This window comes from Desmodus rotundus, chromosome 8, assembly GCF_022682495.2.
Source record: "Desmodus rotundus isolate HL8 chromosome 8, HLdesRot8A.1, whole genome shotgun sequence".
Lineage (NCBI taxonomy): Eukaryota > Metazoa > Chordata > Mammalia > Chiroptera > Phyllostomidae > Desmodus > Desmodus rotundus.
This window is the reverse complement of record NC_071394.1, coordinates 60,392,404-60,418,917: the sequence shown is the minus strand read 5'-3', so window position 1 is coordinate 60,418,917 and position 26,514 is coordinate 60,392,404. Positions and strand designations below refer to the sequence as shown.

At 37.5% G+C, this 26,514-nt stretch overlaps 1 protein-coding gene across 1 annotated transcript; it reads right to left on the bottom strand.

Moving 5' to 3' along the window:
* Positions 1–147: 147 nt before the first annotated feature.
* On the bottom strand, positions 148–26,187 carry ZBTB10 (zinc finger and BTB domain containing 10). The gene is made up of 6 exons (XM_053929750.1): positions 25,243–26,187; positions 18,667–19,555; positions 6,763–6,867; positions 1,902–2,078; positions 1,539–1,711; positions 148–1,279 (listed from the first exon to the last, which is right to left on the bottom strand). Exons 1-6 carry the CDS (start codon positions 26,185–26,187, stop codon positions 974–976), a joined length of 2,595 nt encoding a protein of 864 aa, XP_053785725.1. The 3' UTR covers positions 148–973.
* Between the last annotated feature and the right edge of the window lie 327 nt (positions 26,188–26,514).

Below are 26,514 nucleotides of genomic sequence, written 5' to 3'. Positions count from 1 at the left end.
TAAATCATTTTACTTATTGTTTCTATGACTCTTCTTTCAATTAGATTCTGTCTCTTCAAATAGGACTGAGGTATAGTACACTGGCAAAAATAAAAAGAGGCAAACTAGAATAGTGCCAAAGTAACAGATACCCAAAACCGAATACCATGTCAGAAAACATCATATAGTAACCATTTATCATATTAGAGCAGCAGGAGAAAGTTACTTCTAAATCATAATCATTTAGTGGTATTTGTCAACTTCGCCACGGTAACTTTGCAACATCATTCTTCGTTTGTGAAGTAGTAAAATTCATGTCAAAAGGAAGGGGTAACGGAGGAAGTCAGTTAGTTCATTCTAATAAATTACCTCTCCAGTTCTTATAAACATGCCCATCAGCACAAAATTAATACCTAAGACTAGAAGAGACTTGGTTTAACTTATGAAGCAAATTAAAATGGAAAATACAGAAAAGTACAACCAATGGGGTTGAAAAGGCCCCTCACTGAAAATCTGTATTAAAAAAAATAAAATTAATAAAAATAAAAATAGAAACAAAACTCTACTAGTACAAACTAGCCTGAGTGGTTTGATGGACAGAGTAATTGGGCCAGCTGTCACTGTATTCTCGTAAATGGATTTTCTTCATTCATGTTAAACTGGTATATGAATGTCAGCTCTTCAAGGACAGGTACTCCATTTTCATAAGACCCAAAGATTATTGTATGTCCTATAAATAAAAAATATTTTTACTTTGATAAATGACTGAAGTTGTGGGACTCCATGTAATCCAACCACAAGGTTGTTTGCTGTACAGTCCTGTGCAAATATAAAAAAAATTTTTTTGCTATAAGGCTTTGACCCTACAGTTTTCACAGCAACAAAACTACCATCCAGCATGTACCATATTTTGCAAGCCTTCAAGTTCAACAATTCAAATTGTCGATTCATATTATGTCCAAATGCAGCATCCTTGAGGAGTATAGTAGGCCAGTTAATCATCTAGAGACATACAAACATCTCCTGACTCATCCCATCGAGATGGGTCGTTCTGATCTTCTCCATCATCAGCCAGCTCTTCATCAGCTTCTCCTACTTCGTTCTCCTCGTATTCTTCATCCCGAGGGAAATCTGTATCCTGTCCCTGATCTACACCTTCTTGCCCTCCTGGTTGTGATTTATCTGCACAGTCTACACAAACACCATAGCGTCGAGATCCATGTCTTATTCCAACACTGGCTGCTAACATGAAGATCTTCTTACACACCATACATTTGTATTTTTTATCCTTTTTATGCACCTAATTGAAGGGGGGAAAAAATCCAATAAGGATGGCGTAGACAATATAATGCATTTGAACCACTCAAATTTAATCACCCATGTAACCCTGAGTGAATATACCACTGTTTTGCTGTATAAAGTTCAGTATCAGTTCATAAATCATATTCTTTAAAATTATGTAACATTCAACCTTCTTTAAAATTGCAGGTAACAGTGTTAAAATAGGAAGGCCTTCAATTTTACTGACATAAACATCAATTATATTTAAAGTTACTTACCAGGGAATGTCTTTTTACATGCTCTCTGCGAGTAAACAGTTTTCCACAAATATCACAGCTAAAGGATCTGACTCCCGTATGAATGAGCAAATGCCTTTTTAGTGTTCGTCTGTATTTGGCTACATAGGTACAATGAGGGCATTTTAACTTGTTCGTGTTTAGAGATGATTCACCTTTGAGAATAAAAAAAACACAGACAAAAAGCACTTATATATAAACAGAAAACTTGCTATCAATAGCTTACTATCCCTGAAAACAGGGACTGATACAGGGCTACTCTCCTAATTTTTTTTTAAACTCAGAATATGGAAGTTTTTAAGCATTTTAAATAATTCCATAGATGTTTAGTTGACTAATACTTGCCATTTTCCCAAGTTTCTTGTTTTGGCCAAGATTCAGGCAATAATCCATACTTGAAATCATTTGAAGCACCTGGTATCAATCCATATTTGAAATCGTTTGAAGTACCTGGTAGCAATCCATACTTGAAATCACTTGATGGGCCAGGCATTAGGCCATACTTGAAATCATGTGAGGTACCTAATACAATCGAAAAGCGATTTTTGAGGTAATAGTGGTAATAAAGGTCTCTTGCTAGAATCAAAAAATACAATAAATATGTATATATATATGAACATTCTATCATTTTGATAGAAGAGCTTAATATAAAATAGCTAAATGAAAAAAAACCCTCTACATTTCAGTCTAAAACTGAGATGTCTTCATTCTTTATTATCCTAATTATATGCTAATAGGCAAGCATCTTTAGATTGTTTTCTTAAACAGAAAACAATCTAAAGTTTAAAATACAATTCAACCATAGGAAAAATTCAATGAAATAAATCTGAATATTATTTAATGGTGTGTGGAGACCACGGGAAACTGCTCCTTTAAATACTGTGTTTCAAATACATTCAAAACAACTGCCTTAATAATTGTGATCCCTGACTATTCTATCACTTGAGAATATCACCTCAAAACCCAGCTGTGGAACAGGATAGTCTCCTTTTGTCCCCCAAACAATCACAGTCTTGTTTTAAGACTAATTCGTAAAGAAAAATGGACTAAGGATGAAAAATATAAACACAAGTAAATTACAAATGTAAAGTTCTTGATTGTTAGTCTCTTGCTTATGGTTTCAGACACCTTGGGGCAAGGTAACTGGCCCTTTTGGGGCTTCATGAAAACCTCTTGCTAAATCTACCCTCCTGAATGGAAATCCAGAAGGTAGAATCAAAATAGAATAGTTGAAGTCCCTTAGGGAATTTGTGCCTGAGGATCTTCACCTAAAGTAGGAATTATCTCCTGTGGACTTAATTCCATCTTGAACATTCCTTGTATTTAGGAATCCTTTAGCAATGGGAATCCAGAATCCTCCATGGCTATTGCCACCCTGATCCAATTGACCATCAACCCTTGCCTCTGGATTATTTTCAATAGCCATCAGCTTACGTGCCTTCCTGGAGTTTTGTTCAATACAACATATTCTTTTTAAATTTTAAGTCAGAGGCTGGCACTATGCTCAAAAGCCTGCAAGGACTACCCATCTCACTCATAGTAAAAGCCAAGGGCTTCCAATATCCTACACAAAGCCTTACGTGACCTAGCCCTTGCTTCCAACTACCTCCTTGGGCGCTGTGTTCCAACCACATTAGTCTCTGTACTGTCCCTCTGTGGTAAGATGGCTCCTACTTCAATGCCTTTGCATTCATTCTTTCCTCTGCCTGGAATACTCCTTTCCAGCCTCAATTTTCCTCCCATGGACACCATGGTTTTGATAAAAGAATGCTTGCCAAAAATGAGTTTTCTAAGATTTTACTTCCCTATATCTACATTCCAGACACTGGGTTGGTCGAAAAGTTCATCAAGTTTTTTCCATACGATGGAGCGCTTAATTGTCTTATTTTTAGAAAAAAAAAACTAAATGGACTTATGGCCAACCCAATACATTGCATCTCTTAAAATTTAAAGGAACTTAAGACTTCTTTGGTGACGTATCAATACCCAAGAGTACAAAAAATCTCTCAGGTATTTAAAAATTGCATTTCATTAATATTAACGTAAATTATTTTTTACTCGAAAAACACCCCCCCTTTTTATTACTGTTAGGAAAGCCGTCTCAAAAACAAAAAACAAAGGAAGAAAAAGGAAAGCCCACTTAACTATACTATGGTTTTCAGAATCCTGAAGTGTGTCACCCTATCTATGTGTGTGGGGTGGAACAGATCATCTTCACATTTCTAAAGTTTGACCTTTGTGACTAATAGTTCTTGTCCAAATCAATGCAAAACCAAGTAAGCCCTAAGGGAGCAAGGACTGTGCCTGTCCTACCTTTGACTTCTAATGTCCAAATACACTTCAGTTATTTGTTGAGTACATGTATCTGGCAAATGCTAACATGAACAAGGTATTTTTGACTTGCTCAAAATACTTAAAAAATTAACATAAGAAATCATGTTAGATATGCTGATATCTTCAACTAAATATTATTCACTACATAAAAACATAGATAGAAGAATAGCCCTAAAACAGCATACAAATTGATAACCTAAGAGTCAGAATTTAAAATTTTTGATACTTGAAACTCTATGTTTTTCTAAATAACCTGCAGTAAAGATACAATAAAAAGCATTCATGATGATAGGCAAGACAGCATCCTGAAATTCAAAATAATTCAAATTAAGAAAGCCTCATCCCAAGCTTCTATCATCTCTCCAAATTCTTAGAACCAGCAGAGATATCCTGTAGGAAACATAAGAGCAGCCTGAAGAAAGGTATTCCTTTGTAATTCAATACACTGAAAGATCATTAAGCTCATTAAAGATCTACCTCAAAACTGTGCTTACTGTTCAATAATATCCTTCTGAATATATTATTCCATAATGGCAAACTAAGAAGAAAGCAATGTTCTTAAATTCAAAATTATAATAAAGGCTGATCTCAGTTGCAAAAATTCCAATGGATCAAAGTGTCCCCTAAAGAGAAGTGACTGAATCAAAGGTGTATTTTTTTGAGAATGGGATAAATTATATGGACCATTACCCACTGAAAATGGGTATGTGCAAATTTAAAACTGTACATATAAATTCACATAGCCCAACTGAACCCATCCAATTCTTGAAACAGATTTCTAAACCAAAACAAGGTCAATAAAAAATTCCTGTACTTGGCAATTCTCTGTACAAGCAAAGTCTTCAAAATTCAACCCATCTGATCTGTAAATCGCTCATTTCAAAATCTTTTTTGCAAATTCTTTTCAACAGTTAGGAGAAACCACCCTACCCTATTGCATAGAAAGAAGCTGGGCTTGGCTTTACATTATTAATGTACTTTTACTTTTCCTCAAGACATGAGCTTACTCTCCCGAAAATGAATTTTCTTTTGCTGCTTAAATCATTTATGTATATCTGGTAAATTATTTTGTTAGATTGCATAGAATACACATACTTGGTACACTATGGGATTGTTGTGCTTTGGTTTTAGTTGCAAATAAGGCTTGATGTAAACGGCTTAATTTTGGTCAGTGTATACTGTATTCAGAAGCCCAACAGCTTTCTGTAAGAAGGACTCCTAGTTGTCCCCCTCCCCATCAAATTTTAAAAGAATTTCAAAGCTATAGGAGTTGAAACAATGAACATCCAATATCCCTTTATATATACATTCAGCAAATGTTACTTTTGCCACATGTGCTCTATGTCCATATATTCATACATTTTACATCTATTTGAAAACATGCACACCCATCACCCTAAAAACAGCATGTATCTTCTAGAACTTTCTCCTCCACAACCACAGCACCTTTATCACATCCAAGAAATTTAAAATTGTTCAACAACTATTATTTAGCCTATACAACATATTTAAACATCCAACTGTTCCCAAAATGCCCCTTTAGTCATTGTTTCAACCCATGATGCAATCAAGATTGACATGGTGCATTCACTTGATCTCCTTGTGAATGCACCAGCCTGGTGGTACCTCTGCTTGTCTTTCCTGGCACTAACATGTTAGAATCTGGACCAGCTGGATTTGTGTTGATTTGCCTGATTTTCCCATGTGATTAGATCTGGGTGAAATATTTGGGCAAGAATACCACATTGATGATGATGTGTGCCAGCTCATGCATCCCATCAGAAGGCACATTATTTCAGTTTCTTTTACTGCTAGTACTAAGTTGAATCACTTGGTTACAGTAATGTTCATCAGATCTCTTTATTGTAAAGATACCTTCCCCCCTTTGTAATTAATTAGAAGTTACTGAGACCATGTAAATATGCCATTACAATACCCTTTCGCTCAATCATCATGTAAGCCCATCAATAGTGGCTTATCGACCAGTGATGATCTTGAATTATTTCCTGTGGGCGTTGCAAAATAGGTATTTTTACAATTTGATCATTTTTTAAGTATTTATTAGCTTCGCATTCTTCTGTAAACAAAGCTTTTTCCCTTTCTAACTGACTTATAATGTACTCATGTAATTCTTTAGAATATTCCAGGATTCTCTGTCCTTACTTGCAGGCTGCTTCCCCCAAAGTGCAGTTGATATAAATACAATGGTACCTCATTTTACTTATCATTAAGTTGTTCTGGAATTTGTGACGGGTACCGAAACCAATGAGTACTGAATGAATTCAATGAGTGATGAAGCATTTTCTCTTGTGGGGTGGCGTTGTGACTCATACAAGTTCTAGCAAGTGTTAGGGACATGAGTACCAAGCCGATAAGTACCAAGGTATGACCATTTTACTATTTAGAATTAACATTTCTGTAGCCATCAGGAATCATACTATCATTTCACATCGAAGCTAATTCAAATACATTAATCATTCTGTACATACCATTAATCATTCAAATACATACCATTCTCATTCCATCTATGTATTAGCAGAAAGCCACCATAATTACTTTTGCTATTTCAGAGTTTTAAAATGTCCCCCCAAAACGAGGAACACCTATCTATTTGTAGTTACTAGGCTTCCAAAGTCTATCCACAATCATAGCCACCAGAGATGAAAATATTTACATATAATACTTTTTTCCCTTTGTATTGAATTTATTGGGGTGACACTGGTTAACAGAAGACTCTCCTTAAAAAAGAAGAAAACAGACCCCTCTTTAAGGAAAAGAAACTACAGGAGGATCTTGATAAACAAGTACACAAAAACTTCCTAATCCTCAAATCCTCTTAAATGTACTCTTTTTAAATTCCTACTGTACCTACCAACATCACCTCCATCTTGACCCAAGCTGGCTTCAGCCAATAAGTTTGCATTCACATTCACATTCCTATCACAGTCTGGCCCTGAGAGTAGAGCACCATCCAGATCTGAAAAGGAGATGGAGAATAATCTGTTATTTACAACCACACCATAGCCATTACTCAAAACACCACTTCCTTTTGGAACTGTTTCTTAGGCAGACATAGAAAGGCTATCTCCGAGTACTGAATACCTACAAGACATGGAAGCGTAAGACATGATTTTCAACCACAAGAAAAAGTGCACACTCAACATTAAATATAGTGTACTAGATAGGAACAAGCTTTAGAACCTGGATGACTTGGTACTCCAGCTAGGGAACCCTAGAAGAGAACCAGTTCTGGAGGGAATAGTAGGTTTAGGAAGTTTAGTTATGTACTTACCGAGTATCACATACTTAAGAAAAAGGTTTAATAATATGTTTGGGGTGGGAATGGTGGGTTAAAATCTAAACTCTAGATGTTGGGTTGGCCAAAAGGTTCATGTGGTTTTTTCTGTAAGATGGCTCTAGTAGTGCTTAGCTGTCTTTAATTTCATTCAAAACAACTTTGTTAGATTGTATTGTGACACCTGTCATATCAGTGTGCATTTAAAAAAAAACATCAAAACTGGTGAATTTTTGTGCAGCCATTTTAATACTGAAGATGGAAAAGCTACACAACATTTTCAGCATGTTATGCTTTATTAGTTCAAGAAAGGTAAAAATGCAACTGAAACACAAAAAAATTTGATTTGTGCCATATATGAAGAAGGTGCTGTGACTGATCAATCATGTCAAAAGTGGTTTGCAAAATTTTCTTGATACTATTGACATTTTGGCCAAATAATTCATTGCTGTGGGGCTGTCTTATGCACTAGAAAATGTTTAGCAGCACCCCTGGCCTCTATCCACTATAAGCCAATAGTAGGAGATACCATATTTTGACGTGTATTATGTGCAATTTTTTGCCCAAATTTTTGAGGGAAAATAAGGATGTGCATTATACATGGGTATAATGATTACATACCATGAGTATAATAATCCCATGTATAATGTGCACAAAAATGTGGGTACATATTATACACAGTGAAAATACGGTGACTATCATACTCAAAATATCCAAATCAATTCAGTTACTGGTGAAAATGAAAAATGTCTTTTATTTTATGGAAAAACTAAGTGGGTTTTTTGGCTAACCCAGTAATTCCTGGGACCGGCTCTGCCACTTCACAGCAGTGAAGCAGGTTGTTTTGCATCTATGACTGAGAACCGCTACACTGGTCCCTAGTGTCGTCCTTAAAGCAGCAGCAGCAGCATTATCTGGCCCCATCCCAGAGCTACTCAGATAATGAAAAGTGCTTGTTAGCTCTTGGCCTGGTATATAGCAAACACTTAAAAAATTTAACTAATTTTTTTTTTTATTTAAACTTCCAAGTGGAGAAATTTAGTACCAAAGGCTATAGATTTGGTGCTTGAACTGGTGACAAAAATGTGTTATACTATACATGGTAAATAAGGCCATGAGAGTGAACAGATGAGACCATGAGGAAAAGGCAATGACCAATTTACTGAAGAATCCTAGCATTTAATAACTACAAAAGGGTATAAAAAGGCTTAAGGAGAAGTATTTCAAGAAGTCTACTGTGACAATGCTGTCAAGAATTCAAAATCTGGCCTGAAATATGTATTACTTTCATTTCATCCAAGAAAACTGAGCACCTAAGTGGATTGGTGGGATAAACAGAAAGAGTGTAAGAGTGGCCTGTGTCATGAATGGAAAATAATGAATTATGAGATACAACACAATTTGAGAAATTTGGCTGTAAACAGGGAAGAATAACAAATAGAATAAAAAGATTTTTTAAGGCGAAAGTAATAAACATATTTAGATGCTCAAAGGACACAAGTCACTCACAAGAGAAATTAAAGGAACTGAAGAAATACCACCAAAAGAAGTGATCTGATTTGTAAGATTCCTAGAGTCTGTCTGCAAAGACAATCTGTCCAGAGAAAAGTTTGAAGATAGGAACTTAGGACATTTCAGTCTAATGACTCTTATTCTCTGTCAGGTAGAATGTGAGGTTACTGCTTAGAGGAAATGGACTGGAAGTCAGGAGGATGACTGAGAAGTTCATGGACAGTAAACAGTCACAGACTCCTTTACCTGTTCCTTCAGAGCAGGGACACTGTTTAGGTTTTATTTTCCCAGTATTTACCAAAATGCATGACAAATAAAAGCTTTTCAACAAATGTTAAATGCTGGCTTAAATATTCTGCCCTTTGCAACCTGTATTACTAGTTTAGTTTTAATTAATAGCATTTTAAGAATAACTTCTCAGTTTTCTGGTGTGCAATAAACATTAAAACACACCCATAAGCTGAAAATAATTAACGGAAATTCAGTAGCTTTGGTTTCCTATGAAAAGTTAATGTATTTCAATAATCAAAAATAAAATTCAAATGATTATCCAGACAATTTTACTAGGTTTCCCAATATCTTTTTTTAAAAAGTCACTCTAAAGTGTAGTCTGTTCAGAGGGCACTTCTTAAAATTCTCCCAAGTGGGTTTGTAAATACAGGGTGTTTCTATTTATGTAACATTCTATAGTGATTTCTTGAAGGCTTTCCTCTACTGGTTCTTAAAATAACCAGGGGTGTCCAATCCACAGTCCAACACAAAATCATAAATTCACTTAAAACCGTTTTTTACTCATAAGTTTTCATTAGTGTTTGTATACTTAATGTGTGGCCCAAGACAACTATTCCAGTGTGGCCCAGAGATGCCAAAACCCCCCACCTACCCTATCTCTAAAGTATTAGAATTTAATTTGTGATATTTAATCCTATATGGACACTAAGTACAGAACATCTCACCCTAAAATATATTCTGTATGCTTAATAGATGGCAAATGTGTTCTTCCTATATACAATATTTCCTCTCAAATCAAAATCATATCCATGCTGTAGATACTAAATCTCTTTTGAGAGGTACCAACTGCTATGTTCTTGATATCAACAACAAATCTCAAAACAGGTAAGCTCTTCCAGGCTGACAATAAGCTTTCATATATATCATGCTTAACTCAGGAACCAATACATCATATCACTGCTGTATCTTATTTAAAAACAGCCACACTGCCTAGCAACTCATTCTTCATCAGTTTTGTTGATATGAGTAGGTGAGAAGCCAGGCAACCAACCACTCATTTGATAGAGGAATGCATTTGCTTCACTGGGAAGCAAAAGCAGTAACTCTTGCTCATTATCTTTTCTCTACAATTTTAAGATTAAAAAATAAACTCTAACATATGGCTTTTTAAACATTCTTAACTTTGCTATGGAAATCTTTCACTTCACCTAAACTTAGCAAAAAGGGCTAAGATCTCTCTACAAATGACACACCTTTGTGAAGAACAATTTAAACAGTTTCACAAGATAATAGCTCTTTCTGAATGGTAGCAGGTATTATATGTGCTATGTAACATCATTCAAATCAAAGCTAAATGATAAGCCATGTATAATTTCTTCCATTCTTACAAATATCTTTCTCCCATGAACAGGAAATAGCAGATCCCTGCCCACAAGTAGACACAAACAAATACCAGATTTTATGCATCAAGCAGTAAGTCCTTTTGGATATGCCTTCTCATTCAAACTTTACATGTTTATGTAATAATAGTAAGAACATTCTTATCCTCAACTGTACGAGGAAACTAAGGTAAGCTATAGGCAGAGTGCTGCACTGCTCAGTAACTGTGTTACACTGCCTCCTGATAGTGTATTATGAGCATCAAACAGGTGGCTTAGCACACTGCAAACAATCACAAAAAAAGGGTGGGGGTGAGGGTGTGGTGGTGGTGGTTCAATTTGCAATGCTGGAAATGGAAGTGCAGAAGTATATTCACCTTAAACTTAATTTCTTTTCTACTAAACAAGCAAAAATAAACCTTACCTATATTCTGCTAAACCAACATTCACTTGTTAACCTTGTCAAAACCATGTCAAAATCTAAAGTGGACCTTAGATTTGAGCTATCAGTTCTTTACAGTAATACATTTTTGTCTATCATTAAAGCCATCTCCTCCTTAGAATGCATTTAAAATAATTCTGATTAACCATATATTGCATTTTTAAAACATGACCTCTTGTTCATGGGTTTTAAAAAAAATCTGATTAACAAGCAACAGAAAGAAAATGTTTTTATAAACAGGTTTAGATTCTTTTTCTCTTCCTTCATTGCAATCAAGATTTTTCTCAAGATTCAGTTGCAGTGTTATTATATAAAGCACCCTGAATTCCTGTAGCAGCCTAGAGACTCAACAAACAGTAGTTTCCCTTCACCCGGAAGCTTGTTGACTTGAAGTGACTACTCTGTCTTAGACTAGGCTCTACTGTTTCTTTGCACTACTCAAATAAGCCTGTTATTTCTTCCATGACTAGGCCTTAACGGGGCTCCCTAGGTCACTCTCCACTCTATGAATAACACCCTGCAAATGTTTTTGTGTTCAAGGCAAATATAAACAGACCAAATCTCTAGTTAAAACCTCCCATTGTCTCAGAATCTGTAAAATAAAATTCGCAATTTATTACCATGTCAAACAGAATCACAATTTGTCCCTAAATTATTCACTCAACCTCACCTCCCTGCAATACCCGCCTCCCTTCTATTCTTTTAACCACTATTCCAACTTCTTACCTTGCAGTTGGTGAATGTCCTCCTCCCCCTCCTCGCAAACTTCAACACACACAAGAGCCAACCCTATTGTTGCTTCTCCAGGAAGCTTCCCCCAACTCTTCTGAGCAGCTGTACCCCTGCCATATTTCTTACTGAACACTGACCATACTGCCTAGGGTACCACAGCCATTCCATTGTGAACAAGTGCTCAGTGTTACATCAACAATTATCTGCCATGTTGCTTAGTTTCTTGGGGCTTTAATTAAAAATTTTATTACCAAATTTCCTCTTATATTATAATGTGGGAAACTACTCTGGAGTCCCAGAAATGCAATATTTGATTATGACATAACTTTTATGGAGAGAAAAGCTTTGAAAATTTGAAACTATGTGGTCAACCCACAATATTAAAGCCATGGCAGAAATCGAATGTTCAGTACTATAAAAACTTAGGGTTTGACATTCTAGAAGTTTAGATAAGTTAATAACCTTAGCAAACAGAAGTCATAAAAATGCTTTTCTACCTGATCCACACAAAGCTTCTTCAGCATCCAGACTTACTATGCACAGTCTATTTCCTTAGTGGTTCTAACTTACAGGTTAGTACAGCCTTATCTAGGGTCAAATACTACAGACAGAAGGAAAAGAATATAAGGCAGAGGAAAAGGAAAAAAAAGGAAAAAAAGAAGGCAGAATAGTCTTACTAGCATTTTTTAAGATTAAGTGTTGAAGATTCTTAGGTATTAGTATATTTTATAGCCCATTAACTGGTGACCATTTATGTTTTAAAATGAGCATCAGGCCTTCAAACTACCATTTAAAACCTGATTATTAACAGTTTCTAAAGAAAAAATTACTTAACATTATCACCTGTAGCTCATCCTTTATAATGTATTCAACGAAAAAGATGCCAGAAAGGTAGGGCAGAACATGTGGAATTCTTAAGAGTAAAAAAAACTAACCTAAAATCCAGGCCTATAACCTGTTATCTGAAACCCTTGGAGTAAGACACAGAATGCAAAAATATCAGACTTTAGAAAAGTAACTAACTACAACACTCCCAGTGGAGTCTACCTGTGGTACATTCCTGTAATCAAACAGTATTTCTGCAACGACACGTATTCACATTTAAGGAAATAAGAATATAAAAAGCTGGTTTTGCTGCCATCTGAGTATCATGTTTTGTTAGCAAAATGATTAAGAAAAATCTTTGGGTAGTTTTTACAGCTTTACAGCTTTCAAGATTTCAGAATTACAACCTTTTTCTTCCTTCCTTTCCATCAGAGACATTATGTGGGATACACTCAACGCTAGTAAAGGGGCAAAACTGAGTCCAAAGCCCATGCTCCATGGTTTCTAAACATTTTAAATCGTTCATACAGTAAACGTATGTGACATGGTCAAAATATTAGAAGTCTCAAATTAGATGGCAGTTTTTCAGAATTGTAAAAATGTTTAATAATTAAAAAAAAATACCATTTAGAAAGCATTTTAAGATTCTGCAGCAATGAAAGTAATACCACCACCCAAAACATAGCAGAGCACAAGTGCTGGTTAGCAGATAACTAATTTAAAAGTTTACTGTAATTAGAACTAATAATGAAATGTCAAATTATGTGCTGCATTACGATGTCTTAAACATATTGAGTCAGCATTCTTTTCTCAAGAAGTTTACTAAAACTGTTTACTAAATACTGAAATTATATGCTTTTAGCCAAAAGGCAATTATAATTATTGAAAATGTAAAGCATAAACCTGATTCAACTCTACTTGTAAGGATAAATAAAAATTTACAAATGCTGTACAGCTGTTTTCCCATCAGAAGTACAGACGACAGAAAGGAACTTTAGATTAACTCTGTATCCCTTGATCAAGTAAAACCACCTTGCATCCGAATATTTGTGAGTAATTAAGAAAAAAACAATCATTAGTATTGAATTCTATCAGCTTTTATTAAGGATGAAAATCAATGATATAATCTACTGCTGCATTTACTAGAGAAGGTTTTTGAGGAAACTGTCCATTATACTAGTTGGTGTCAACTCTAGTTTGTGTAAAACCACACTGGAGAAACTCCTTTCAGAATTCAGTGCCAGAAAAGTCTGTCAGCCTGCAGAACTGCTGTTTCCCCCTTTTGAAAAAAGCTACTTAGACTCTATGACATTTTAGAAAAGGCAAAATATAGAGACATCAATCAAAGGACAAGTAGTTGTCAGGAGTTTGAGGATAGGGAGGGAGGGGAGAGATAAATAGGTAGAATATGGGACTTTTAGGGCAATGAGACTATTCTTTATGATACTGTAATAGTAGAAACATGACGTTAGACATTTGTCAAAACTCACAGACCTCTACAACAGTGACCCTTAATGTAAACAACACATTAATATATATTAATAATAGTTCATCAATATTGGTTCATTAAATGTACCACAGCTGGGTGCAGGGGAAGGAAGGCAAATATCTGCTTGATTTTTCTGTAAATCTAAAACTACTCTAAAAAAAAAAGTCTATTAATTAAAATAAGAAAAGGAAAGCTGCTTAGTACAGGCACAACACCTAGTCTTATTGCACTTCACCAGCATTGTGTTTTTTACAAAGCAAAGGCAGGACCCTCCACTAGCAAAAAGATTATAATTTACTTCCTTGAGTTGCTCTGGAATCCAACCCACAATCTCTCTGAAGTGTGCCTATCTTACAGCCAATTAAAAGCTTTATTAGGGCAACCATATTAACACACCTCTGACTAGCACACTAAACTTAAATTTTATTTGCATTTTGCTAATTTGTTTCTTGTCCATCATTTCACAATCTTTGTTCAAAATGAGGTCTATATGCATACATAAATAAAATGTACACATACATGCAGACTATTTACAATGGGTACAACCAGCTGGCGTGACTAGTATAAATAGAAAGTCTAGATTCAGAAAAACATGTTCCATGAGCTCAAAGCATCAAAAGACCAAAAATGGGATGCATATCAGATTTGTGCTGATTAAAAATAACAGTATATGAGTATACTTGGGAAAAAATTTAGGCATAAATTATTTCTGTAATTTAAGTTCTTACATTTTTATCTACTTTATTTGCCTGAAATTTGTTTTCTGGTTGTAAGTCAGCAAAACAAGGATTTAAAATTTTTACATTACCAGAACAACTGACACTTTATTTTCCTCTTTTATTACCCAGAATTTAGTTCTTCCTGTTGCCTTTAATTATCCTATAAACCCCAATAAAACAGTAAAAAGGAAGTAAGTTTCTAACCTTTCCTGAGTTCTACTTTCAAGTATCCTCATACACCAAATGATTCAAATCTCAGTAGTGAGTCAAATTACAGAGATGCTAGTTTAAGATTAAAAAAATATATACCATCTGAATAAAATCCCTGATATTTTGGGGTATATCTTATCTCAATATCTTACATTTCTTTGAGGCATCCAAACACCAGCTTCAATATTATGTGGCAAAAAGACATTATTTAGAGCTGTGGTTTACAAACTGTAAGCTTAAGAATTTGGGGATGTTACATTTCCTACAGGGATCCAGATATGCAAATATGCCAAGCACTGCTTACAGAGTAAATGAAGAATTCACAACTCTCCAGACATTTATGTATAGAAATTTATGTTTGTTTAAAAGCTTTTATTTCACTGAAAACTTTCACTATTTTCTCAATAAGTGGAAATCAAAGGATGATCAAGGATGTGGAATTCATAAACATGTTTACAGTTTTAAAAGGGACTCATTTTTTGAAAGACAGAGTGCACTAGTTTATTAATGGCAAGATTTTAATGTGAGACAGTCCCAAACAAAACATGAAACCTGCCTCTATTATATACTAGTTAAATGACCTTGAGAAAGATTTTAACCTTGGTAAACACAGACCCACTCTGTTCTATACTGGTCAGAACTCGCCTGTAGAGTTGTAGTCAACTTTGTCCACCAAAATTTCCAGATGAAACAAGCCATGTCATGTCTACGACTGAGGAATCTACAAAGTGGGAGGTAGAACACTTAGCCTAGGAGACTTCAGGGCAATTTTTTAAATGCCTAATATCTGAAGGGTTATCAGGTAGCTTAAGAGATTAAAGGTCAGATTATACTACCCAAAATGGCATAATTAGGAAGTTAAAACGAAGCAAAAATTGTGTCAATATAAAATAATTTCTTCATAATCATAGGCATCCTACACTGGAATAGCTGCTTTAAAAAGAATTCTTTTTAGTTTTCAAACACAAAGTCAAGCTGAAGCTATATGACCATTTTATCTAGAATTTGGTGGAAAGTATACTGCACTGGAAAACTGATTTTAAATAACCTCAACAGTCTCCCAACTGAAGGCAGATGAGAATGACCACGATAGTTATGCTTTTATGTTTGTCATTAAATTTTCCTAATAATCTTATTATGTACCATATTTTAAAGATGAGAAAATTGAGGGCAAGAATTAACTTAATTTGATCCTGGCCACATAGTGGGTAAAGTAGAAGAGTGCATTTTCAAATCCTGAATCTATTTGGGTTCTTTTCTCTCTATTAGTGGATCTCAACGTTGGCTCACAGTGTAATAACTTGTACAGCTTATAAATATCCCACCATCTAGGCCACATCCCAGACCAATCAAACTGACAACCTAATGGAGAGACCCAAGAAAGTTCCCAAGTGATGCCAACATACTGGCATGGTTAACACCCACTGCTCAATACCAAGGGTTAGCAATAAAGCTTTATCGGAACACACCCATTTTCATTTGTTTACACACTGTATACAAATGCTTTCATGCTACAATGGCAGAATTAAGTAACTGAACTTATGACCAAAGCCAAAAATATTTACTACAGTTTGGCCCTTTACAGTAAAAATTTGCCAACCCCTGGCTCTCTGTCAATTATGTCCTAACTATAATACTCTTACAAGACCCATTTTCTACCAATAAATGAAGCTGGATTTAGAGGCACTAAAAAGTTGTTTAAAAAACCAAACAGCTGGAATGTAGCACACATTGCTGGTACAAATTTGTGAGTTAAGCAATGTTCAGATACCAAAGTGATACCAACAACATAATAGAATTATCTTTTGTAAGATTTAAGAAATAAATTGAAAGCATATTTGACTACCAAAAATTAATACAACCTTAGCTAGAGATGCCTGCTGGCATAAGATAATTGTTGGCGACGTTATTTTGTCTGAGGTATGCAATGTGGGTCAATATTATTGCTTTCCTTTTCTTGGATCACTCCAATTAAATGTGAGATTAATTTTAAGAATGGGGCTAGTTCTGATTAGTTTTGCCAATCAGGTACCACCCAGATAATCTGCTTATTCCTTAAATTGTGAGTGTACATTTATGTATTTAAAAAAACACTAAGGTTCCCATCATGCTATTAAATAATCCATGTCACAGAAAACAATGTAACTGCATTCTGGGAATTGCTTCAAGGTCTTCTATATTAAAAAAATTAAGCCAAAATAAAGTGCTGCTACTTTAAACAAACTGCCTCTGAGGTTTTTACTTCTTGATAAGTATGATGGAAAAGAGAGCAAACAGTGTTTTATTACACATGTATTTTCATTTTCAAATAAGTAAAATTTCTACTGATGAAAACCAAACCCAAACCTAAAAAACCAGAGGAGCCATTTCATAGGGTTACTAGGACATTTTGCCCTTTTCCCAAAGGAAAAAGGAAATAAAAACAGTAACTCTTTTTACCACCGAATAGATACAGAGCTTTAGGACAAAGCAAGCATTAAATCATATATGCCAGTACTAGACAAATCCGGGGTCTGCACAGAGAACTTCAAGCCCACTCAGCTGCTTCTTTCAATAAAAGTAAGTTAGACACAGGCAATTAAATTAAAGTTTCAATCTATTTACACTCTACAACAATGCCCCCTCACCCCACTTTTTAAAAAAACCCACACAATAAATGTGATATGCTAAGATTCTTGTATGTACTCCTTTGGGGATATATTAATAGGTCTCAGAGGCCTCTCTTAACTGATAAAAATGAGGTGAGGTGAGATAAACTTAAAAATATTCCATCTTCTGTAAAATTTATTGTGAGAACAGTAGCTGTAAACAAATTAGAATAATCCCAATACCATTTGCAAAATTCTATAAACACTTGCTAATGTTTAATTTATCCAAAAAATTGAAGAAAGAGTAAATGATGTAAACTAGGTCTCAAAAATGTTCTGAAATGACAAGCAACATATTACAACTAAAGAGTTTATCTTTCCCAGCACTCAATGCAAAAAACTATGAGCACAGACCTCTTCCCAAAAGTGGCCAGAGATGGCCTCTGAAAATGGTTCGCTCTTCACCTGACCCAGAAAACCCCACAAAATCATGTAAATCAAGAGGTTCAAATATTGTTTACACTTTAAAAACATTTGTGAAATTGCCCGGGGCATCATGGGTATGAATATTCGAAAAGCTACCAAGCATCTGAAGGCTATCACTTTATAGAAGCAATTATGTGTCATCCTGTCATTGCAGTGGTGGAGGTGGTAGATGTGCCCAGGCCAAACAGTGGGGCTGGACATAGGGTAGGTGGCCCAAAAAGAGTGTTGAATTTTTTCTGCACATGCTTAAAATGCAAAGAGTAATGCTGAACTTAAAGGTTTAGATGTAGATTCTCCAATCATTGAGCACATTCAGGTGAACAAAACTCCCAGGTTGCCCTGTAGAACTTAAAGAACTTGGGCGGATTAACCTACCCAGGAGCTCTCACTGCCACAATGAGATGATCCTTACTGAAAAGAGCAGATTGTTCTATAAACCAGAAGAGGAGGTTGTACAGAAGAAAAAGATATCCAGAAAAAACTGAAGAAACAAAAGCTTGTGGCCTGGAAGTTAAGCAAAAATACTAAAAACTAGTAATTAAAAAAAAAAAGTGAGCAGAATCCAAAGATCAGGAAAGTCAATGAATTATACATTAAGTGGAATTCACATGCCATACCACAATATAGGCAAATGCTGACTGTTAATACAACCTTTGAGAAACCCACATGTACATGCCTAAAGAAAAAAACCTAAGATACCAAAATTTTGTGCTTCAGTAATTTCCCCCTTCTTCTATTTCTTCAAATTTAGTATTACTTAGGTGTATTACTTTTGTAATTAAGAAAAAAACTTAAAACATACACTTCAACATTATATCCAACCAGAATTAGATTGAAACTGAAATACCTTTGTAGGTACAGTATTTACCTGGTTCTTCCTTAATGAACGATAAATCTTCTTCTGGATAGGCAACGGATGGCTGCATCACTGAGCAATCTTCTACATTTGTTTCATTATTAGGTGGAATATTATAAATAAATCTCTTTGTAGTTTGGTTTTTCCTTCTTGTTTTGCCAGTTTCTTGAATTCCCTGGGAGCCCATATTATTCCAAATGAACACTTTTGTTTGACCTTGGGCTTCATTTTCAGCCAATTCAGGTGAACCATCCTGGACCCAACTACTGTCGTTCATTTGGTAGTTTTCTATTTGGCCCTCGTTGACATTACAACTATCATTTTCAATTTTGACATTACTTGCCAAATTGGTAAGATTCCGTGTTGCCCAAAAACTGGCAATTTTTTGATCCCGCGATGAAGACAAACCATCTCTATTAACTGGTTTTCTATTATTATAGTCCACAACTACAGACTCTGGGGCTTCTGACTTAATGCTTATATTTAAGGCATCTTTAATGAAATTTCGGCAAGTCTGAACAACTTCGCTCATTTGAAGATAGCTGGCCACGGTCATTACTTCAATGGCATTTTGGCTTGTGAGCACCAGGTTACCAGAGTATAAGAAGTCCAAGATGACTGAAAAACCTTGAACTGCAGCAATATCTAAATGGGTAGTATTGTTTTGGTTAGGGCTTTCTTTGTTTGAAAAGCAATATAAAGTCTTAAAGAAACGGCTGCCTGCAACCAGGATGTTCTTATGAGCTTTAAAGATTTTTCCGCTCACCACAATGCTGACATCACAAAGAATACCTTTCTTTCTCTGTTCATTCAGTTGTCGAAGAAGTTGATAGCAATAAGAGTTCTCGTTTGGCCTACTATTAAAGTCACAGTATCCCTCTTCTGAAGGAATTTCTGATTCCTGTAAGTGAATGGAAAACATTAATATTAAATTTTATTTACTTTTTAAAGCCTCCAAACCAAGAAAAAAAAGTACTATCATCACCTCATCCCTCAGTATCCACAGAGGGTTGGGTTCCAAGACCCCCACCAATACCATAATCCACAGGTGCTCAATTCCCTCATGTAAAATGGGTAGTACTTGCATACAACTTATACGCATCCTTCTGTGTACTTTGAGTCATCTCTACATCACTTACCCAATTCAATGTAATACATGCTGTGTAAATAAATAGGTGTTACACTGTGTTGTTTAGGGAATGACAAAAAAAAATAGTCCATGTATCTTTAGTACAGACACAACCATAGTAGGTCTAACCACCTAGTGTGTGTTGGCAACAATGTAATTTTTTTCAATATTTTTGATCCACAGTTGGTTGAACTGGTAGATGCAAAACCTGCAGATAATAGAGGGCCAACTGTATACTAATGTTAGTAATCATTATGAAGTGTTCACAATCCAAATGCTGAGAGAAAAGAGTGAATAGCTTGGTATAAGTCGTTGCTATAATAAGAGAAAAACATCTGAATCAGGATCAGCAGGATTTCATTTACAGAATAGCATGCCCCATGCTATTCTTTTGAAATGTAAAATAAAGATATGAATTAAGATTTAAAATTAAAATAAACTTTGACAGCACATGATGAAATGTCTACAGAAGCAATGAATTAGATTTATAAGAACTACTTCAAGTTCACACATTAAGCAGTTCGATACTTTGAGGAGGTGGCCATGTCTAACTATAGCAGTCATTTTAGGCTATGGTCAGTGTTCTGAATTTCCTGGGCTAATACCAAGTTCTGAAATTCTCTGCCATTATCAGACCAAATTTTTAAAAATAAATCAGGAAAAAACCTATTCACTAATACATTTGCCCATTCTATTTTAACACAAACTATACAAATCAAGCACAATGATTCAATGGCTAGTTTTTCTCATTACTATTGTATAAGAAGAGCGATGTTCCCTACTTCTACAAGGAACACTAGCATTTCTCGGTGCTGCTGATTAGAACACTGAGCTAGTTTTGGAAGCACCTATTAAGCATATGCCCTTTGCAATGCTGGCTTTATTAAGAGTGTATGTACTCTCCAAGGACAGCATTACTTAAGGATTTGGGTAAAACACAGCTAAAATAAATGGCCAAAATGTCTTGTTGAACCAAGTAGGAAATTCTTAGTATTAAAGACAAAAAAGTTATCACTAATGGGCAAGACTCTTAAGGTACTGAAAAATATGACAAGGGTGTTATGAGAGCAGACAGGAGGTGTATGTAATCCAGTTTTTTCAGATGCTGGGGAGATGCTTTTTGGAGGAAACATTTCAGCAGAGCCTTAAAGGATCCAGCACTAAGACGGAAGGATGCGCATTCTAAGTGAATGAGACAGTCTGAGAAAAAACAGAAGATGGACTACATACAGTATTCCCACAATTCCAGATTTATGAAAGAACTTCAAGGTGATCCAAAAAACCCAAGATATGCAAATGTGCACTTTTGAATATTTTGAGGTATCTACAGCTTTCATCAGCTTATCAAAGGAGATTGGAATCCCCAACAAGATTAAGACCACTGCTGTAGGTGCCTTACAGAGATTTAGAAGTAGAGTGATCTGAATGGATTAGCAGAAGAGATGACTGTGGAGGATTAATATTGGGGGACTAAGACTGAAGATAATCTGACCAGGGGAAGCTACTGTTATTAGTGCAACATACTTGTGGTAAGCAAGGACCTTAACTAGGGAAGACGGATAACTAGGGAGAGGTGCTAAGGCAGAGTCTAGGGGGTTGGGGAGAAAAAAGAATTACAGGGTCTTCAGCATTCTAGCTTGGAGAGCTAGATAATGCCATCAGTTTGGAGAGGAATCTACACCACCCTTCAGAGAAGACTGGCAGAGATAACTTCAGTCGCAAACAGTGAGCTTATCTGTAGTCAATCTATAAATAAGAATGTACTATTTAGCTAAAAATCAACAAGTAATTAGTATTTACTTCCCTACCCAGAATTATTGTTCTCCTTCAATAAATGATCACATAATCAAACACAATCAATATCAGAACCCATGTGAATATTATTCTACAAAATGATGAGCCATATTTTTGCCACATCAAAGAAGACTGGCAGATTTGTTTCACCTTTGCGTTAGTTGCTGACCTCAACATATTTTAATTAGTAATTTGAATCAGACCACTAATCTGATTTCAGTATTTACTTTCTGGAAAAGTTAAATAAATTTTTAATAACACACCTGAGTACATGTTTCAGGGTTAGTAAACTGGGAAGTTGACGGAATGTGTGGTTTAGGCTATGAAAATTTCACAAGTGGGTAGAAAGTGATCTGAACCAAGATACAGTGATAATCACTATTATTAAAGTAATTTTAAAGTCCTCTAAGCCAAATGGTCAATCCTGTAAGAGCTAATTTTTAACTTGATTCTATGAAGATATAGTTGTTATTCAAAATAAAAACTATGTGCTGTCCCTTGCATCAGGGGTCCCCAACCTTTTTGGGACTGGGGACTAGTTTTGTGGAAGACAATTTTTCAGTGGACAGGGGAGGGGGTTGGGGGGCAATGATGGTTTCAGGATATTATATTCAAGCTCACCTCCTGCTGTGCAGTCCTGTTTCTAACATGGGGGCCCTGAGGCTGGGGACCCCTGCCTTATATCCTATACTCACACATCCTTATAAAGAACACAAGGGTCTTTTGGAAACAGAAGGCTCAGAACAGATTCTGAAAGCTCATTTACAGACTCTTCCATGAGTCCTCAACAACCTATATCCAATTAACAAAAGAATATCAAACTTTTTAAGAGGGTGCTAAAATGATTTTGTCACCACCATCAAATTAATGAGGAAGAACTTTTCTTACAGAAAAATAAGAAAGAAAAGTAACCGTTAGCCTTAGTGACATACTAAGATTTGGCCAACTCGTCTCAAAAAATAGGCCTCCTTAAAACTTAGTGTGTGTAATAAAAGGAGTGAACCACCCCAGGCTCAAACTGAATTCTTGCCTAAAGAACTCTAGACCTCTTAATATTTTTAAGAAAGGAGAAAGTTAATGCAAGGTATTTTTTATGAAGCTGAGAAAAATTGCCATGTATGATAAAGTCTCAAAATGTTCAAAGAATTGGCTGACCAGAGTCTCTGAAGGTATGAAAAAGGGAGCTGGTTTGCTCTCTAAAATTTGATTCCATGAGATAAAGTGGCTTCGATCAAATTGGTAACAATGACACAGGAGATACCAGGCCACAAGAAAAAGCATCTTGTTTTACTTACCTGCAAGTAAAATAAGAATGATAAAAAAATAGTAATAGTTATCATTTACTAACTGATTGTGTGCCGGCATACATACTTTGCATACGTGAGGAAACTAGAAGTTCTGCCTGCCCAGAAAGAGGATTAGGACTCTGGTCCCCCTCACCTTAAGCCCGAAAATGCTCTTACAGACTGGGTTATACTGCCTCCTACAGATATCAGAGACTGCAGAACAATCGAAAAAAATGAACTCCTGCCCACAGAAATATGTCAATTCTCAAAACCATCACTCATGTTATAACAAAGAGAAAATGTAGGTGGTACCTGCAAAGCACATAAAATAGCAAAGTAACACCCCAAACTAAAGTTAGCTAAAATTAAAAGAGAGAAATGATTAGGATCAATTCAGAGTGGAAACAACCAAAATCCGATCAAGAGAATCAATATATAGCCTCAGACAAACTAAGCTGTACCCCTCAGTCTAATGAATGAATGTCCCAAGAGAAAGATGGGCTGCAGATAAGGTCTATAAAAAGGAAGCTTCAAGAAAGCAAAGGGGATGGGAGGGGAGGGATAACTCAGAGATTGAGTTTAAAAATGGTTTTACCTAGAAATGAATTCCCTGAAACAGATATGCCTGGAGGATGGATACATGCACCATACCAAGTCTGTCATAAGGTGATCCAACTAATTCCCCTTCCTCTAATTTCAGTTTCACTAAGTAGCTAATTACAATTTGCATTCCCATTAAGCTTTGCTACAAGGAGAGACTATGCTGATAAGAGGAATAACTGGTCCACTGTATATTATAAAAATTCATTCTAATTGTCTTTTTAGATTTTTCTAAGTAACCAACCTACCATTATTTAGAAAGGTTCACTTTTCATTTTCACAAGGCCACCACCTACATCGTTTTACTAATTAACTTCAGAAATACATTACTTAACCCTTTAAAGCCTCAGACTTCTCTCCTGTAAAATGACAGCAAAATAACTATTTTGTAGAGTTAAGGTAAATGGGTGTTTGTATATGGAAGACAAGGAAATGTTAGTTCCATTTCACTCCATTGCCCAAGCTCACAAAGCTAGTAATTGCAGAAAGCTGAGATCTGAACCCAGATTTACTCCAAAACCCATTCTTTTCCCATTACAACATACCTTACAGGCTATAGTCTCAGTTATCACCAATGGCTCTAAAACGCAGGACAATTTACTTAACCTTTCTAAGCCTTGTATCTTTAAGTAACCTTCCTTCTAGGGCTTTGGCAGCTAAAACTTGGGCAAAAACTGTTGCCATTGTCCACTGGGAAAAATAAAACTATGCTTTGAGGTTCGAGACTTAAACTTCTGAGAAGCTTCTGGGCAACTGGGTTATTAGACACTGCCTAATTAACTCCAGTATGTGTTTTGAACAGCAAGATCATGCCAACAGAGGGACCAATACCTGCAAGTCTACTTTCTATACCAATGACTGGCTACCAATACAAAAAAATGAATTCCAACAACTACCAAAGGTTGTCTCCAAGTTTTAAAGGAGAACTGATCAACGTCTGCTTGGCTTGAAAAGGGATTATCAAAATGATAAAGACTACTATCTCCAGAAAGACAATATTAAAACAAGAAAGAATAAAGTGCAAACTTACTTGTTTTGTAACTAAGGACTTGGTTTCAACAAGTTTGGCAAATATGTTCTCTACCGATCCAAATCAACTTTTGAAAAGAGGGGAATGGTACAAAAATCTCAACACAGAAATCTGGGTAGGAGGAAACAGGTAAGAACTACAATAATTTACCAAAAGCAAAGTTCAATAAGAAGTTCGACGGCAATAAATTTAGTAAAATTATTCACAAGAAAAAGGAGTGGTAATCAAATAGCTTCCACTACATTTATATACTGCTCTCATAATTCAAATTATTCTAACCTGATAGAATTTTTTCGGCTTTATATTTCCCTAAAAGAGGACAACGTCAAAGTTAAGGAAATTGTTTAATTCATTCTTCGAAAAGTTGCCAGATTTGACTTCCACCAGCATATGAACCCAAGGAGCTTTTCAAAAATCACAGGCAATACCCTTTTCCGCAAAGTCAACCTTTTGGGTTAAAACCTCCAACCTTGTTTTACTAAGTTTTGTTTTTGATTCAATCTAATAGGCAAAGAAATATGAGTCCTAAACTAAAACAAACTCAGCGCTACGATTAGTAGGATGTCATTCCTTCTCCCTCCCAACACCCAACTTCTGAAAACTTGTTCCCAGGCTTTCTAACCTCCCACGCAGAAGTTGCGGACTACACCTCTCCCGACTGCAACGATGCCTCCCCCAAAAAGCGGCTTTTTAAGCTGATAAATTTTTCCGTAAAGGATCTGAGAAAGCAGAGGCAGGATATACTGTACCTGGGCGTTGGCTTCGTGGAGTTTGTGCTCGGTAGAGACGTGATGCCTCAGGAGGAGGGTCTTCTTGTAATTGCGGGTCCCTCGCGACAGCTCGTCGTGCCCCACGGGCGGAAGGTCGCCGCCGCCGCCGCCGTCCTCAGGGGTCTTCTGGCACCAGCCGCAAGACATCAGGCCGGTATCCTTGCAAAACCGCAGCCAGGGGAAATCTTTGAGCCAGGCGGTCTGGAAGGAGCACTGGAGCTTCTGCATCAGGGACTTTGGCCGCGCGAGCGGGAAGTGCTGGACAGTCTCACCGTCGCCGGCCCCCACGCCGCCGCCCTCCGCTTCGTCCCCGCCATCGCCGCCCGACCGTCTGCCGCTGCAGCCGCCTTCCGCACCGCTGCCGTCGCCCAAGCTCGCCCCCTCCTCGTCGTCCTCCGTGCTGTCGCTCAGGGACGCGCCGTCCGGCATCAGGTCCTTCCCCTCCAGCGCGTCCAGCTCCAGCTCCACCGCCGCTGGCCCTCGCCCATTGAAATGCCGCGGGGGCCACGCCGGGGGGTCGGGCCGGCCGCGACTACTGCCATTGTTGCCCAGACCCCCGCCGCCGCCGCGGAAGGCTAGAGTCCGACGGTTCCTCTCCGCTAGCAGGGGGCCCCCAGCGCCGCCGCCCAGAGAGCTGGGGCCGCCCGCGTCCGGGGGCAGCGGCGACTCCTGCGCTTCCTCGGAGGCTGCGCCCGCGGAGGCCTCCGGGTCCTGGGGCTCCGGGCCCTCCAATTCCACTTCCTCGTCCGCCCCCCGCCCGTTGAGCTGCTGCGGCGCGGGCGGCGGGAGCTGTCGCGGTGGGGGCTGTTGGGGCCAAGCTGAGGCCTCCCCGCTGGCGTTATTGTTCGCGGAGCCGCCGCCGCCGGTGAGCAGCCCGCCTCCTCGGAACGCCAGTGTCCTGCGGTTCATCTCGCTGAAAGACATGGCGCGCGCCGCCGCCTCCCGGTGCCCGGCTACCTCCTGCCTCGGGCTGCGTCCCGCGCGCTCCCCGCGTTCTGGTCTCGCGGAGCCCGACCTCGCCCTCCCGCCTGGCCCGCGCTCGCTCCCGGGGCCGCCTCACGCGTCCGCAGCCGCCGGGCCGCCGCCTCCGGCCGCCTCCGCGTCCTGCGTCCCCGCCCCGCCGCGCTCCGGGCCGCGTCCCGCGCGGGGAAGGGGGCGGCGGGGAGGCGAGGAGCCGGCGGGCGCGTGCGGCCTTGGAAGTTGGGGCGGAGTAGGGGCGCCCCTCGTCGTCCCTCCGGACGCCGCGCCGAC